We start from the raw sequence: 18681 nt of genomic DNA on the forward strand, positions 1-18681 counted from the left end.
GTCGGTTTAACCGGTGAATGTAAACTCCCCATCTGAAAACTAGCCGTTACTGTTTGGGAAGATTAACCGACGTGACATCGGTTTAACCGGTGAGTGTAGCCATCCACAGATCAACTGAAATACCAAGTCACTGGACAACTGCACCGACGTCCAATTTCAAATATCGTCGGTTTAACCGGTGAGTGTAGTTGTCCACTGATCAACAGAAAAACAAAGTCTCTGGACAACTGCACCGACGTCCTTTTTCAAATATCATCGGTTGAACCGGTGAATTGACTTGTCAAACTCTGCTGACCTTGTTTAACCGACGTATAGAAGAGTTGAAGCGTCGGTTAAACCGGTGAATAGGATTTTTCTGATTTTGCCTTTTCTGACTTGAGTCTTGAATGAAATCCAAATATTTCTTGAGATATAAGTTAAGAACCACTTATTTGAGCTTCTAGTAACTTGAGTGACCATTGTGTGCATCCATTTTCAAATGACCATGTCCATGCTCAAGTTACTAAGCCTAAACCCCTCTTAATAGTGCGATCACTACAAAACTATAAAACCTATACTAACCTAAGTGTCCTTCTCAACCTTATGACACTCAGGACTAGAAAGATCCTTAGTCTTGACATATTATTGAGTTGAAAGCCGAGATCGCCTTTTTGACTAATGAGAATTAGGGGCCTCTTTTGACATATAACCAAATGAGCGATAATGATCTAAAAATCTGCACAAACTCATTAGTCACAATAATGGTTGTCATTAATCACCGAAACAAACCTTAAGGGTCTAGATGCTTACAACCGCCTACGAAGGAGAATGGCTCCGGAGCAGGTGGCCCAAAAAAATAATACTTGAGATTTAAAAGGCCACCACATACCACATCCATTCGATATCGGAGTTAGAAATCCGCATGTTAATTAATGTGAAAAAGAAAGATCTAATTTTTTTATTTATTTGGTGAATTAATTATATCAACACTAGTGAGCCCATAAGTATAAACAAAAGTTTAGATTAAAAAGAAGTAAAGAAAACCAATCAATGTTGTTATATTATATAGAGTTGTTAGTATGTTTAACTTAAGTTATTCCAAAAGCAACATCTGGTGTAGCCTTGGAATGAAAAAAAAATAATTTAGGGGTGTCTGGATTGGCTAAAATAGGGGCACTAAAATCTATCCCTAGGTGCCCTAATGGGCTAAATATGGAGTTTAGCCCTAATCAGGACTAACAGGCTCTAACAACCAACTAAGCATTATCTGGGCAATTAGATTACCAATCAATATTTATTTAGCCTTCTTATTTGGCATTCAAATAACAGAGCTAAAGTTTAGCTCTGAGATACCCCCTTAATACTTAAGTGTTAAATGAATCCAATAGACTCACCTATGGGTTTATAAATTACCACAATAATAGATCTAAAATCATGAATATCTCCATCTCTGATCTTAGTGGATCTGTGTCATAACAGTTCAATTTTTTATGATACAAGAGTAAACTAAAAGCATCTCGATCAGGATGACAGACCTATAACGATTACCTTAAGTGCATAGTATATAAGTGCAGAGTGAATTAGTATTTGTAGAATCATCAAGGTGCAATGAGGGGAGTCGAGGAGATCCGTTGTACCCTAATTTCTAGCGCCAATCTATAGAAAGAGCGGTGGAGCAAATGAGAAACTGAACAGAATAGGTGAATTAGCTGGTGAAAAAAGGCTTCCTAGCTATGGGAGGGCGCACGAGGCATTGGTACATGTGAATGAAATAATTTTAGAAGTAAAGGCTTTTTGAAACCATAGAAACAATAAATGAAATAAAAAAGTATGAAACGACTAAAACTAAAGATCCATAGTGAGTCCAAGAAGACAATAGAATTAAGTGAAATTAGCATCCTGATTTTCAGCAAATCAATATATTTTCATCATATTTTTATGGGACTATTTTCATAGGTATTGGGAAGAAAAAGATGTAAATAAATTACTCCTGTAAAATCTAATTCATAATAACTAAATGTTTAGATAAAAAATGGAAAAAAGTATCAAACACAATATTAAGAAAAGGGACACTAGCGAGCAAAGGAGGATTGAAAGAATTATAACACATAATCCCTAATACAGTGTTTTGCTCTTAATTTCATAATTTGTCCAAATTGAGGTACACAAATAAGGACTGATCAGCCAAGGGAAGAGTACGTAGAAGCACCATCAAAATAAGGCATATGCATCTAAACTATGTTTATACACAGATATTCCCTTTTATCATGTACATGTTTTGCACAATGAAATAAGATGATAAAAAGGTGATATCATAAATTGGGCTATTTTGAAAAATTATAACAATGAAATAACAAAATAAAATCATTTAAATATATTTAATTTTAAGTTAAAAGGATCCCAAACATTATCATGAAATAATCTAGCTACCTGAGCTATTAGTGCGGACCACCTAGCTACTTTATTATATTTTAAAGAAAAGATAGCAATATATAGACGGAGGAAGGCAGATAAAATAAAAACATCTTAATGCTACCTAATGCATGCTCGCCTGTTGGGTTTTCATGGTTCATCACTCGTCCTACCTATCTAACTGGTTGCGAGGCTCGTGAGCTATTTAAATTTAACTCGCTGAAAACTCGATTAGAGCTCAACTATACTAGAAATCAACTTGAGCTCGAGTTTAACTTGGAGTTTGCGAGCTCAAAGAATTCGAGATCCGGCTACATGATGAAGCTCGAGTATTTCTGTTTGCCCGGTGTGTGTATACATTCTTGTTATCTCAGTTAATTTTTCAACCATTCAAAGTCGAAACAATATAGCTGGAGGCTGAAACACATTAGCAGACACTAGCTACCGAGCTATACTTTAAGAAAGACACAAAAGGATAAGGCTAAATATCTAGATGTGCTTATTCCCCCCCCCCCCCTTTTCCATTTGTTAAATTAAATCACCCTCTTACATTTGTGCCTTCTTGTCCCATCATCGATGTCCACATAAACATCTCTGTCTGACCTCCAAAATGGTAAAAATATTATTCTTCCTCTGCCTAATGTCGAGCCGCTCTAAACCTGTTCGAGCCGAGCTCGAACCTTGGCGAGCTTATGGCTCGGCGGGATCTCAGGCTCTCATCGACCTCGGCTCAGCATGCTATCGATCGAACTCCAGCTCGAGGCTCGCTCGAGCTCGGCTCGTTCACAGCCCTCCCCCTCAGGGCTCAGGGCCTCAGTCAGGCTCATCTCTGATTCCTTCTCCCTTTTCTCTGACTCTCTCCTCCCTTGGTCTTCCTGCCCTGGTGGCGACGACTAGGGGAGGGACTGGGCGAGCGGCGGCGCCATTCGTCACGTCTTCGCCCAGCCCTTTGCCGGCGACAAGCATCCACCAGGTATGCCCGCTTCTTCTCTTTGCTTCTGAATTGCGAGACGAAGCACCCCAAACCCTAACAAAACTATTTGTATTCGGATCTGATTCAGTTACATTATATTACCTACTAACTTCGATTTCGTTTGCAAAAATTATACATGTATACCCATGTCCTATGCTGGGTCCGCCCCTGTCCTCCACTGTCCGTTTTTTTTTCGCACATGGAACTAGGGTTAGCCCTCCGCTAGTCGCACGGTTCCTCTCCATCCTCACCTCTTCGTCCTCTCTCTCCCTGCAGGTCTGCCAGGCAGTGCCGGCAAGGAGGCCCCTCCCTACCCTCTGGTGAGCTCCCCTTCCGAAGTGGTGAGGTAGGTCTGCCCATTCCCTACCTCTCTTGTTGGCCGCTATAGGCTCCAGTGAAAATAAAGCTCACAGTTGGCGTTTAAAATGACGCAAATGTACATACTTCCATTCAGTAAAATTACATGGTCCATTTTCCTGTTTTTTAAAATAAGAGAGAGAAAAACTAGATTCATCATTCTCAGATTCTGAACCGTGTTGTATGTTCATTTCTAATAGACTTGATTAAGGATGAGCCGTGTAGAGAGCATATGGTTAAGGTTAGATATAGTTTTGAGCCTGTTTTTCCTTTCATGCATGAATTTGGTATGTATCAATTTCTGATTGCAATTTATCCTTGATTGAAATGTTTAGAATTAGATGGATGATTTGGCTATCAAGCGGCGTAAAATCATTGGTCATGCTGCTGTAGTTGCTACATGTGTGCATATACACTGTTCATGTATAGGCGTGCAGTCCATACACCACGTGTCACCTATGGCCCCTTAGTTGAAAGAGACACAATTAGGATGACAAACCTTAGGTTCATTTTCCACAATGATGACCGGCACTGTGTAGACCAACTTTGCATGAGGAGAGTCCCCCTTTTCCACTTATGCACATTGCTTAGGACAAAGGTGCTTGCTTGCAGACACGTAATAGCTCAATTGAGGAACAATTTACAATGTTTGTGCAAGAGGTTGGCCACTTGTAGGTCTAAGTTGATAGAGCTTAATTTTAGAAGGGTTCAGAAACACTTAGTTGTTGCTTCCACGAAGTCTTGTATGCTATTGGAGAGCTGCATGGAGAGATGATTCGGCTACCGTCCCATGAGGTCCCCCCAATTTTTTTAAACATCCAGAACTAGTTTAGGGCCAAATTTTATAGCCACAGCGTGGAGAGAAACGCTAGCTGCTATTAATAGTCATTCTGTAGCGATACTTGTTGGCTGTTTGGTTTAAAGCTCAGTTGGTCAAGCCAAATTTGACCATTCCCAGACAATTTGCTGCTACTTTGGTTGGGCCAAAAAAAGGCCTCCCTGCTGGTTTCTTCACAGATTCAAGGCAGAGTTTGGCCGCCGGATTGGCGCAGCCAAAGGCTGTGCAAAGGTTACATGGCAGTAGATTTCAGGGCTAGTGGGCTTTAGTTGCTGGAGAACCACCCTCAAATGACTAAACAGTAGTTTCAAGATTTTAATTACCAATCTGATTGCAGTGTTGTATTTATTTTGATTAAATTTACAAAACAAGATTCACTTTGACCTTGTTTTTGTGTTCAATATTTTCGCACCATGTATGACCTATATGTCATACTCACAACATAGAATTATCTAGCCATGTTTCAAGGATTTTGGCTTGGTAGCAATCCAAACAATACCACTAGGACAACAATTTTGATCATCCTCTAATTTTTGCTGGGGCCAAACTTTGGCTTGGCCTACCGAAAACATGAACAAAACAGCCCCCTGATACCCCATATGCGAACTCAAATTAAATCTGTAGAGCATGCTACAGCTAGTCCATTGGATGAATTAGCCATAGTGCTATCTATAAATGAGATGGACAACTATGTATCTATCCAATATCTAGAAACATAAATGCATATCCAAGACTGAGACATACTTGGCTTGAGTACGAGTTCTGGACTGAACAGTAGCAACAAAATAAACTACCAGATCACCAAGAAATACACTATAAGCCATTGCATAACTAACCTACCTGCTGGGCAAGCCAATTACAAACCAAATGAAGTGCAGAAATTAAATTCATCGATTAGCAAAAGAGTAACAACATAGCAAGATCAGTAGATCACCTAACAAATAAGAGCAAATGTCCCAGAAGGTTACACAAAAAATTCCACCACTGACTCTCAAGTCGGACTCGCAATGATTCAGAAATGCAGCACGACATTGAGATTCACATGAAAAATAGATGTCTCTCCTACTCAATTCAACAGAAAGTAGAGATAGACTGAGGCTAAGGACACATGATTAGAGCTTGTGGAAGGAATGGAGCTTTTGGTGCTGATAGGGATTGGATTTGGTGAGGGAGGGGATGGCCTGGGGGAGGTGGTGGATCCTCACCTATGTGCATCTCTCGTGTGTTAAGTAACATGTACTAAAGAACTTGTGGCTTTATGAAAATTTGGCCCCAGATCCTGTGGTTTTATGAAATTTACTATCTTAAAATTGTATTGAGCTAAAAAGCCTCAAGAATCTCTATTTCAGTGCATTTGTTTCAGCAACTAAATGATCGATTGAGTGATGTAACCCTGGTTTGTGGCTGTCATTTGTCACCTAATATATTCTTTTATTTTGTATTTCTTTCTTTGTGCCAGGCCAGAAAGTTACAGATGAATCATGCTGAAGTCTCTGGTTTGTTAAGTGTTGGTATGCATGAAACGGATGTGGGTGAAGAAACATATGCAGTTGAATATCGTAAAATGGATCAGGATACTTCCCATGAAACAACCAAATTTGATGTAGTAATGGCAACTTCGGCAATGTATACTGATAATATCAATACCAATGCTTGCTTGGATGAATATCACATGTCAGGAATTCAGCCTATGGAGGAAATTAGATTTGGCAATGCACAACCCTTTGAGCTTCAATCGAAAGTATATATTTATTTACCTACCTGTTCATAAAATTAATTATTCCTGTTCTGTTCACTGCATTTTGTTTGTTAACCGATAATTGTTTGGCTTCTATTAGGGAGTGGTAGCTGATTCTGAGGAAGAAAGCATGCCATCTAGCCCTGACACTTCGTCTACCGGTAACTATGTTATGCCTAGTAATATGCTTGACTTTTGTAATAGCCTCTGCTTGATATGTCTTCAATTCTGTGCAATTTCAGGTTACATGGAGCAAAATCTGCAACATATGTATGATGCGATGGTATATCTCCTTGTATTAAACTATAATTTATGATTGTATGGTCAACATTTTGGATAGAAAGCTATATGCTTGAAACCACGCTACTGTTGTTTCTTTGTGCTTCATCTTGACATTTTCCCAGTGAACATGTCACACCTTGTCAGTTTAGTCTTTGAGGAAAGTGAGTAACTGCATTGGCTACTGATATGCAATGGGGTTTGACATTAAAAACAATCATCAGTAGAATATTTAAAGCGTTTGATTACTGATCTTGGTCAGTGAACATAATTTGTGAGCTAATCATTTTTTTTCTTTGAAAGAGTAGTTAAGTGTGAACTGACCTACATCATTCTGTTTCTCTTCTTGTTATCCCCTGAGTTATGTAACATACAAATTCTTTTAGGAAAAATGTTTAGGGTTACTTAAATCCTTCTACTATGTTTTTTAAAATTACGATCCTGCTTATAACGGAATTCTGTTGTTTTCCATTAAAAATTACCCCAAAAGTATTTATATTTTTGATGTTTTTGAAGCTTGCTGCAATTTTAGATGCTTAATACATTTTGTGCTGCAGTTCAATCTTTGCCACCTTTGTCTTCTAGATTGGACCAATATATTGCTTAATGTTGCGGACATCTATAATTTCCTTTTCTTTTTGGCTCTTTTTAGGTTGATAAAGAACGACCAGTTGTGCTTAGTCCTGCCTTTATAACATGCGACAAAACTTTGCATCTTGAGCCTCACTTTACTTTCTCATGGGATGGGATCAAAATTGAGTATATGGATTTAGATTCATTTGAAGATGAGAAGATGATAGCTTTACAGTGGGAAATATCAAATATTATTTCCATCAGTTGTAAATGGGCTCAGAATGTAAGCAATTCACTTTATTTTATTATCACTATCCCTCTTGTTTCATACTTTTCACAGTTCAATATGTATGATGCTGGAAACCAGGTTGGATCTGCCTTAATAACACTCCTTGCTGGACCCAAAGCAGAAACTGGAAATGCAGGTACCAGATGTGCTTTCCCCCATATTACGATGCTACATGACACATAATGCTTATGTATGATGCATATGATGCTTGAGGTTGGAGATAGCACTGTGGTCAATTCTTGAGGTTTTTAAAAGTCACAGAGCTACCTTTAGGTCACATGTAAGTGAGATGTTTCTGGTCTTGTTTGGCACTGTGGGATAGGGCTAGGTGGTTCCCTTTTTTCTTCTTCTTCTTTTGCCCTTTTCCATCTCTTTGTGTTTGCCATTTCTATCTAATCACCTCTAGGTGCAGTTTGTATGCCATCCATTCAACAAGCCTTGAACACTTGTGGCATGAAGGTGCAGGTTGCCTTCCCTTGCTTTACTAAATAGCCGTTATTCGGGGATTGGGCTTAAATATACCCAGATTTGGGTGCACCATCTTTGGGTGGCACTGCTTCAAGTCCAACTACTCGTTATGTCCTCAGGCATCCCATGCTTTTTGCTCACTGCCTGTCCATTAACAATGCAAAGAGTGTAAGGAAGGAAGGGGACATTATGATCATTTGATAGCTTATTTTTGCCTTCTATCCTTGTAAATTGACAAAACTCTGTGCATTGTTGTGGAAAACTTGAACTTAGACATATTTAATGGAAAGTCTCAAGTTGAGGTCCATTGATGGGCAAATATGCCATTTTTCTTTGAGTTATGCTTGCTCTTTCCATTTGAGGCTTGGTTTCAACATTAGATGTTGTTGTTGTTGTTGCATATATCTAAGCTAAGATGTTAACTTAGTTCACTAAGAAAAATGATAGTAACTCTAGTGGAGGAGTGAGCAGCCTTTATGTATATAATATTGAGATTGAGATGCTCCTTGCTTCTTACCAACTAGTTTGTTTGTTTTTATATTCTACAGGTCCTGTTAGAGTACAATTTTGTCTTGATGATTCACAATGGCCAAGGAGACAACAGAAGATTTGGGAACTTGGACCAAGATATCAAGAAATATGGAAAGAAATCCCATCGTAAGTTATGGGATAAAGTTTTTGCACGCTGAATATTGAGTTAATTTCAGTGTACTCTTCCAATCGTAAATATAAGTCTTTTTTTTTTTGGGGGGGGGGGGTATAGTTTCTTTTGGGCTTGTATTGGATATGGGTATCCTGTATCAAGCACAGGCATAAATTATAAGAGGGTGAATATTATTCTAATCGTCAGTTTGAGTTTGATACTTTTGATGTTATGCTCTTAGTGTGAAGTTTGCAGCTTTTTAAAGATAATTAAATGCATTTTTCAGGGATGATTTTACATCGGAGGATTGGAGCATTGAACCTAGTCTGTTTTTCCCTAGGCAATACTTTTCAAGGTGTGTATATGACAATTGCACGACTCTCTCCTGTTGTTTTTCACCCTTTCTCTGAGAAGTGTAGATATCTAGAGACATTAAGGCTTCATGACATTCATTTCCGTAGTCATATGGACAATGTTGATGCTATGATAAATTTCCCAGCACTTTATCCTCATTGTACTCGATGTTTTACATCCTGACAAATGATTATCTATACCTGAACTCTATTTGAGACAATACTTCCAGTAAGGAAAATACGTATACTTTTTGCCTGTGCTACTATTACTCAGAGGCTACATTTACTTTTTTTCATATTTGGTAATTTGTGCTTATTTTTTCTGTAATTTGTTTTCATTGGTTCAGCACTGACGACTTCGAAGATATTATCTATCCCCACGGAGATCCTGATGCTGTTTCCATTAGCAAAAGAGATGTTGAGCTTCTTCTTCCTGAAACTTTTGTCAATGATACAATAATTGACTTTTATATCAAGTAGGTTGAAACTTTTTCTGGACAGCATCCTGTCTTGAAAGCTTTAGTTGTTAAATATCCTATTACATTTCTGTACTGCTATAGTAATATACATACACACATCTCCTGGTTTTTCACATAATTTTGTTGCTAAAGTTGATTGTGATGACAATAGTTTTTTTTTTCTTTTGACGTTTTTCATGTAACATGCAGCTGGTTGCTGCATTATAGTTTGGTACCAGACAGTAGGAACTTTTGAGTCTTTTGTCTTCTTACTTTAAATCTAAGGAAAGGATTGAATATTGGATTAGACTGTTGACAAGTGAAGTATTCCATTTTAAATTTGTTGAGACGAATGAAGAATTAATAATGACACATGTATGGTGGGTTTCAGTTCAAGACTGTCTAATGCAGATTTTTGAAGATTCCTGTAAAATCCTCACGTCTCACACATGCTATGAAAACACAATTGATGTTTGTATTGAAATATTGCTTCTGCCCACAAGTCATGATATGAAAGGGAACCGACAAAATACCTAAGCAAACAACTAGAGAGATACCGATTGCAGGGCAGTTAGAAGTAGGATTTTTTTTGACAGAGGTCCAAACACCAAAAGTTCCACTCAATTAGGTACAAAACAGATTTTGTAATGCATAATTTAATTTTAAAATTTGGCAAACCCCTAAATTAGGCAAAAACCAACAGTAAGCACCGCTGCTGTTGAAATCAAGATTTCTTTATTAAACTCCAGGCGATAAGCTACTAATATCTGAAGTTGTTAATGTTGCTTTGTTTTACCTCATATTTCTCTCTTTTTTTAACAATCCTGAAATTCTTATGTCGATGAAGTCAGATAGTTTTTGAAGACGAATTTGATTGTTAAATATTTAATGTGCAAACGTCATATTTCCAAATATGACAATCTGTTGGTTCTGAATACAACATACCAATGAAGAATATTCTTTTTCATTAGTTATTCTTGCTTTTTTAAGACCTTCATTTGGCCTTTTCTGGTTAAAGTAGATTGATTCTTTATTATTTGTGCTTAGCTTTAAGTTGTTCTGCAGTGTGTTTTTACTTGTATTAAGTCAGTCCTTAATTTATGTTTTGCAGATACTTGACCACTAGAATTGAATCTACCGAGAAGCGCAGGTTCCACTTCTTTAATAGCTTCTTTTTTCGCAAGCTGGCAGATCTTGACAAAGATCAGGGGAGAGCTCCAGAAGGTAGAGCAGCCTTCTTACGTGTTCGCAAATGGACCCGCAAAATAAATGTATTTGAGAAGGATTTTCTGTTCATTCCAGTCAACTTCAAGTAAGAACCCTATAACAAAAAAGGTCATGCTTATGTCATGGTAATCAATGTAAAATATTAATTATGTGCCTGTGTTTCAGCTTGCATTGGAGCTTAATTGTTATTTGCTATCCTGGAGAAGTGGCGACATTTAAAGGCATGGATGTAAATTGAAAAGTGAACTTGTGACAATTTTTTAGTAGCGCTTTTCTTTACATGCTGTGTTGCTGCAGATGCTGATACGAAGCTCTCAGGTAAAGTTCCATGTATTTTACACATGGATTCACTTAAAGGAAGTCATACTGGACTCAAGGACATAATTCAAAGGTAAGTCTATTTCATAGGAATGGTACATTTGCTACTTTTGTGTAATGGCTTATGACTCGTTCGCCCATAACTTTCTGTTTCTTTTGCAAATCCACACTCATTGTAATCAATATATGGTGGATCATGTGTTAATTTTGATTCTTTCTGCACAGTTATTTATGGGAAGAGTGGAAGGAAAGGCACCCTGAATCAGCATCAGATAATTTGGACAAGTTCTTGAACTTGAGATTTGTCTCCCTTGAGGTTTGTACATAAAAAGTTTCAGCACCTGTCGTCCTTTTCTAAATCCCTAGGTGGAATTCTTCTAAAGTACTTATATTAGAATCATTTGATTTTGGCGGAGTAGTGGCTCCATGGTTTCATTTATTGTTTGAAGAGGACAGGAACTTTATCCATAAGTATATATAGTAGTGGTAATAGAATTGTGTTACTACTTCCAGTCATGGAAGATGATTGATGTTTCAGGGTCTTTGCTCCTATATAGTCTGTATGGTTTGATCTATCATAAAAGATGATCACGTTGACAAGATTTTCCATATATGTAGGTCAATTTCAATAATTTGCGCATGACTTTTGTTCATGTGTGCATCCTAATTCACATGTTTTCCATCCAAGAATCTTGCAATATGTGGGCAATCAAAGACTAAACTTTTGGGCACAAAATATGCCCAAACCTGTAACATGCCTCTTCTATTCTTTTATGGAGAAAATCATGGCCACAGTTGAACACTGGTTTTTCCCCATGAGTATACTGCCAAGTTTTTGTGTGGTGGTTTAAAGTAAGCATGGTATATGTATTTAAATCATCTTTACCAACCAAAGAGGCCATTTTACATGTATGCCAACCAACATCTAGAATTTTGACCTTTTCTATAGCTTTGGTGTTCTAATTGTGGATTGTAATCCAATTATGTTATATTTGTGGGCAGCTCCCTCAACAGGATAATTCATTTGATTGCGGCTTGTTCTTGCTCCATTATGTGGAACTATTTTTGATGGATGCTCCAAGGAACTTCAACCCACTGAAGATTGATGTATTTTCTGGCTTTGTGAGTTCCGGAATCTTAATTTGTTTTCTTTGTTGTTTAGTGGCAGCTTGTTGTTTCTTTGCCATTCTCAGGTAAAGTAGTTTGCCTGGTCTTGAAGCACAAAATGCTGTTGCCATTATGTACTCTGTCAGAACTGTGCTAACTGTTTCTTGATTATTGGTGTAATCTATTTTACACTTGGTTGCTAAGAATTTCGATAGTGAAAATTGTACTGCACTAACCTGAAGTTATAGCTGGTGAATTTAAGTTGAACGATGTGAATATTTACAATCTTGTGGAACAGTGGAATTATGAGTGATAGATTATTTATCTTTAGGCTTGTAACTTTTTCTTACTAAAACTTTGCCTTGGCATTAATTTGGTTTGACTATGCCTTTCTTTTTCTCCTTCATGGGTGCTTTGGCCATTTAATTCTGGTTTTCTTCAAACTTAGTTATCACAAAATCCTTCAAGAGCAAAGTTATCATATCAAATATTTTGAGTTTGGATTTTAACAGGTATTTTATCTTCTGAATTTTTGCTGTTAATGTACTTTTCAGCTCAGTGGTGATTGGTTTGCACCCGCTGAAGCTTCTCTCAAGCGATCGGTTGTCCGAAAGTTAATTCATGAGGTGTTGACAGGATCTTCTCAGAATCACCCTAAGCTAGCTTGCGGTGGTGAGCAGCTTGATGAAAGACATCAAAGATGCTCAAATGCTGAGCAGGAATCAGCTAATGAGTTTCTTGCTCAGAGGTGCACTGCTGGTGACCCTGAAACAGTTTGCGCAGTTCGTGATGGCACTCATGAAATACAGCCATCCAAGTCCATCTGTTTAAATGATTCCGAAGAAAAGGGGGTGCCTGTTTCTGGGTGCATGTTGGACACTGGGAAGGTTTCAATCGTCGATGTACAGAATCTACAAGAGTCTCAGGTATATTTATTTGTCGATGGCTTTACATACTTTGCTTTAGCTTGGTTATTAATACATTGATATGTTGGCAGGTGTATGCACCAGATAAGGATAATGTTTGCCTGTCAAGCGAGGCTGAGAAAAATGAGCCAGTTATTGCAGAATCTAACAATCAACTTAATATGAGATCATGTGCCCCAGAAGAAGATGAAGTGCTCAAGGGATCAAATTGTGTGGTAACAGATAAGGAACATGGAGAACCTTTGTTCGCTTCTTTGGATGATAACCAAAAAGTTTCCCGTAAAACAGAAGAAGAGATACAGGCCATTATGGTTTCCACGAGCTGCTCAATCTCTGAAATTACTGCTCAGGTAATTGCCTGTCAAGAACATTCTTTTCAAAGAAGTGCAGACGTTGGGGATGAGTGCTTTAGACCTTCTCAAGATGTGGTTTCTGTCATGATGCTCGACTCCAGCAAAGTTGACGATGGACCAAATCCAGAAAGAAATACAGCTGAAGGTGATCGTGGTGACCATCATGAATATATGGATTCAGTCACGCTAGGTGATATCGACAAAGATGTTGCTGATACGAAGTGTGAAGATAATCTTGTGGATCCTATAATAGCAGAAAGTGCTATCATCGAGAATGTGAAGGAAATCAGCACAACTGATTCTGTAACAGTAGAAAATGCCATCATCGAAAATGTGAAGGATATTAGCACAACTGCAGACGATGTCAATCATGGTGAGCTGTATGTTTCATCTCAGTTGCTAGAGGGAAACGCTGACAGTGGTATGACTGGTGCTGGTTCTGAGTTGAAAATAGGAAGCCCCGATAATGGTATGACTGGTGTTAGCACAGTTCCCTCTGACTTGAAAGAGCAAGATATTGACAAAGTAGTGGCAGGTGACTGTACACATGAAAGCAACATAAATGCCAAGGATAGGTCCGAGTTGGAAGTGGGAAATGCTGACAATAGTATGACTGGTGGTAATACAGTTTTCTCCGACATGAATGAGGGAAACACTGAGCAAATAATATCAGGTGGTTGTACAAATGCAACTGATGTAAATGCTGATGGTGAGGATGCCGGCAATTGCAAATACTCAGCAATGGATGGTGCAGTTCCTTGTGAAGATGAGACAACCTGCATTGATGGTGTGATTCTATCCATGGATGTGCCCTGCAGGACGATCAATGGACCAGTTTTGGAGGACAAATCTTCCGATGCTAAAAGGCCTCTGCCCGATGGCACCTGCGAACTTGTTGATAGACCTTGCATGCCGAAGAATGAAACATCAGAGAACACATCTCTTGATGGTAAGAGGCCTGCGCCTGATGGCACCTGTGAAGAGAATGATATAGTTGTCCCTGGTGACAAGTGTATGCAGAATGATGACGGTCAGGGTACTGATGCAAAAATAGAGAGGCATTACAAGCGACGGAAGGTTCGGGCCTTAGAGAAACAGCAAAGCTTCTCGGGTGCCTCGTCTTTAGATTAGATATATGGTTGGTGTGAGGCATAGTTTTAGCTTGTGATATATATAAAATATATAACCCGTCTCGTCCTTAGGCAGTATGCTGCTATATTTATGTAATATAGGGTACTTTCACTAATGACTGCAGAAATGGCAAAAAGCCCATGGGAAATCCTGAATTCCTGATTTCTGCTTGGCACACTCATTTTGTGCAAATGCACAAGCAATTTGCACGATACAGCATTGTCGCCGCTACCACCTACCTCCTCTCTTTCCCCTGCAACTCTTTCTCCTTTGCTACACGGAACACAGGCACCGATCTTGTCCGAGGCGGCAATGCAGCTAGTTTTGCGGTGACCTGAACGAGAGCCTGCCACACCGCGCCTGCTTTCTCGAGTGCTTCTGGGACGACGACGAAGCGGACCGGGCGGCGCAGACGCGGATGCTGGGTGCGACACCGGCGGAGGTCATGAGGCCGTGGGTGGGCTGGCTGGCTGTGCTACCGTGACAACGACTACATCTAGCTGGAACGTGCGTGGAGGAGGAATTTTTTCTAAAAAGGGGATTTAAAAAAAATTCGAAAAAGGGGTGCCAGTTGGGAAAATTTAGAGAAATGGGTGCCTCCCGCCCGCTGAACGGGCGGAAAGGAGCCTCCCGCCCAACCATAGGGCGGGAGGCTCAAAAAAAAATTTCAGGAACCTCTTCGCGAATAAGAAAATTTTTTTTATTCGCGAAGAGATCCCTGAAGCAGGCCTCCCGCCCGGCCACTGGGCGGGATGCCTCCCGCCCGGCCACTGGGCGGGATGCTCCATTTTTGCTATATTTTTTCTTAGATTTTTTGTTTGAGAAACTATTTGCAATTCAGAGTTTTTTGAAATATAGGATTTATTCGCCAAACTCGTACGAAGAAGATTTATGCATATAAACTTTTATTTCAATTTTATAAGATTTATGCATATAAAATTTTATTTCAATTTTACGAAGAAGATTACGGTATCTAAAACTCGTACGAAGATAGTTAAACGATAACGTTTGCAACGTAGAATCTAAATACTACGATAGTACAATACATGATGCCATTAAAAATAAAATAATATGATAATGAACATTACAAATATTACAAATATATGAATCCAAATATTGTGTCTTCAGTCAATGCGGCAAATATTACAAATACGTATCCAGATATGATAGAATCTCAACGCAGCAAATATTATATATGAGCAAACAACGTTTAAATAAAATTACAACTAAATGATGCCTGATGACGTACTAGCACTCGATCGGCGACGTCTCCCACTTCTTGATGCAACCGGAGGTCTTCCATCTGTAGCATCACCTGTAGGGCCAGCTTCAGCACAACTGGGGCCAGCATCATTGGTTGGACAACGTTTATACGTGTGTCCAATCTGATTACATGCACTGCAGCGTTGTATCCTCGGACGGAGCTCTGACTCATCCATATCATTACGAATACGCCGCGACTGACGGCGCCCTCTCTTAACCCGTGATGATCTTGAGTCTGGAATATATATAACAGGATTCGCTGTCTCAGTGAACGATCCAACCAAACGGAACCCATACATCTCATACTGCCAGGTGCTAGCAAATGTCTCCTTTCTGAAGTAATGTGAAACATATATATCGACAGGATGTTCAATATCCGCACAAGCAGCCATTACATGAGAACAAGGTAAGTGCAGCAACTTGGGCCTCATGCATGAGCAACAACAAGTTCCATCAAACTTGAGAATGCACTCCTTTACGGGAGTTTGACGTCTCATGCCATGTCGCGCCCTGTCTTTAAGAGATACCTCGAACTTGAGCTGCTGTGTTCCACATTGCCGTACATGGTGTAGTCGGGCGCTTTCTGCCTTCTTAGTCATATATTCTGTTACCTTGAATCCAAAATTTCTGTCTGGATCTCGCATGAATACCTGATTTTTAGTGAACCGCTCCCGAAAGTAATCGGTACACCCGCGGACAATGAATTCAACAATTGCAACCAGTGGAAGCCCACGAACACCTCGCAGCACCCAATTGTAAACTTTGGCGAAGTTGGTGGTCATTATACCGTACCTTGCACCATCGGTATCATAAAGTAACGCCCACTTCTCCTTAGGTTCATTCTCAATACATTCAGAAAATTTTTTCACCGCTGACCTAGACCTTCTGCGAGTACGTGCAGTATCTGTTGGCAAAGGGCACAAAGCCTCTGCTTCATCCTGTGCAGTTATGTTTTTTGATGCGTCCTCGGCTCTTTTCTTCCCGGTCAGTTCATCAAGTTTCTGCCACTGCTTGCTAAATTCTTGCTGATTCGTTTCCTTGCATAGTCTCTTGAACATATCCATAAGGTGTTTGTTCTTGAATTGCCTGAAAAAGTTTGCACCGATATGCCTCATGCACCACCTACTGCGAATATCACGCCACTTGGGCGGCTCTCCGGTCTCCACACACCCCTGCTGCAAATCTAGAATTGCACTCAGTATGCCGGCGTGACGATCATGAATCAGGCAGACATCTTCCCTATCCCGAACGACTGCAAGCTTAACCCGTTCCAGAAACCAGTACCAACTGTCTGCGTTCTCACTCTCAACAAAAGCAAAAGCAACAGGCAGCAATTGATTGTTTCCATCCACTCCAATAGCTGTCAGCATTTGCAATTTATACTTTCCTGTGAGAAAGGTCCCGTCGATGCACAGGATAGGCCGGCAGTGATGGAATGCGTTAATGCATGGACCCAAGCTGAAAAAGACCCGCTGCAATGTGTGGGGCGGACCTTCTCCTCTGTCTAGAGTTTTCAAGTCATAGTAGCTTTCAGGATTTCTCTGACATAGGACGGCCAGCATTCGAGGAACATTATCATATGCAGCCTCGAACGTACCAAACCTCATCTCCAACACCTTTTGTTTTGCACTCCACGCCTTACTGTATGAGATGGTATACTTGTACTTTTCCTGAATGTACCTGATAATAGACTTTGGTTCATATGACAAGTTCTCTACTATCGTCCCGTACATCTCATTTGCGATGTATTGCGACGTGAGATTGCGATGGCTCTTCTGCACCCCAGGCAAATGACAAGTGTGCTGAGTGACAATGGAGCATTCCCAATAATCTTTCCATTTACCCTTGTAGGCATGCACCCGCCATGGACAGCCATCCTTCACATATACCACATCGTACTTACGAGATTTGCACTCGACTGTCTTAAACTCTCGCATAAGAGAGAGAGACCAGCACTTAACAGCTTCCTTCACCTCTTCAATTGAGTCGTACCTTGCACCCTGGATAATTTCATTCTCCCTGCAATTCGAAGGCCAGCTACATCCGTCATCTACGACAAGATGACTGAAGTCACTGCTTACCCAATCTTGAGGCACATCATCGTCATCATCAGACGAATCGGCATTCATTGCTTCATCCAATTCACGTTCTTCGTCTTGCAGCTGTTCAACAATGAAGGGTATGTTCTCCCCCTCATCAGCCACGCATTGAGGTGCTGCGGTCCCACCTGCCTCAATGTTTGCCTCCTCAACTTCTTCATCAATATTTTCATCCTCCGGAGCAGCTTCAATATTTATCAAAGCATGAGTGGTACGATTTATGACGCATTGAACACTCACAGTGTGTATCTCCTGATTAATCCTTAATCCCCTCATTAACCAGTTGCATAGGGATTCAAATGTCCTCTCGTGCGGTCTGGTAATTCCTCTGACCGCACAGTTGAATTCACTTAAATCTACCCCATTCGGCTCATAAATCACATTTCCTTCTCCGTAATATATACTGAAAATACCCTTCTCGGAAGACATATCTGTCAATCATTAATAAACTAGTTATACTACATATTAATACACAACGAACGACGATCCTAAATTTCAGCGACTCTCAGATTATATTTTATAGATTCTAAACTATTCAGATTATAAATTATACTAAAAACAGATGAAAATACTAAAACTATTCAAAACATAACTACTCTAACAAATATTTCCTAAATTATAATTATTTTCAAGTACTTATATGGCTAGAACGAGAATATACCTCAAAATCGACGTGTGGACAGGGCTTCGCCGCTTCCTCTTCTCTCTTCCTCTCCTCTCTTTCTCTTTTTTCTGATTTTTGCTGGATAAAATGGCATTTTTGGGGCAGGTTGGGGCTTATATAGCCGGTGGGGGGACCTCCCGCCCGACCAAAGGGCGGGATGCCCCTCAGCACAACATCCCGCCCTTTGGTTGGGCGGGATGCCCTCCCAGGGACCTCTTCGCGAAGAAATTATT

General features: G+C 39.7%; 1 protein-coding gene across 2 annotated transcripts; it reads left to right on the top strand.

Annotated features, from left to right (window-relative positions):
• Positions 1 to 3210: 3210 nt before the first annotated feature.
• On the top strand, positions 3211 to 14586 carry LOC112892219. 2 transcript variants are annotated; one of them, XM_025959351.1, is made up of 17 exons: positions 3211 to 3364; positions 3641 to 3710; positions 6019 to 6300; positions 6398 to 6458; positions 6540 to 6580; positions 7229 to 7432; positions 7517 to 7574; positions 8455 to 8563; positions 8836 to 8904; positions 9250 to 9378; positions 10472 to 10672; positions 10753 to 10808; positions 10885 to 10978; positions 11131 to 11221; positions 11908 to 12027; positions 12567 to 12938; positions 13010 to 14586. In XM_025959351.1, the coding sequence occupies exons 3-17, from the start codon at positions 6034 to 6036 to the stop codon at positions 14420 to 14422; spliced, it is 3285 nt and encodes a 1094-aa protein (XP_025815136.1). In that variant the 5' UTR covers positions 3211 to 3364; positions 3641 to 3710; positions 6019 to 6033; the 3' UTR covers positions 14423 to 14586. The 2 variants fall into 2 exon arrangements, with proteins under 2 accessions (XP_025815136.1, XP_025815137.1); XM_025959352.1 differs by having other exon boundaries at positions 3278 to 3364; positions 6398 to 6580.
• Positions 14587 to 18681: the final 4095 nt, after the last annotated feature.

The sequence above is a fragment of the Panicum hallii genome, chromosome 5, assembly GCF_002211085.1.
Source record: "Panicum hallii strain FIL2 chromosome 5, PHallii_v3.1, whole genome shotgun sequence".
Lineage (NCBI taxonomy): Eukaryota > Viridiplantae > Streptophyta > Magnoliopsida > Poales > Poaceae > Panicum > Panicum hallii.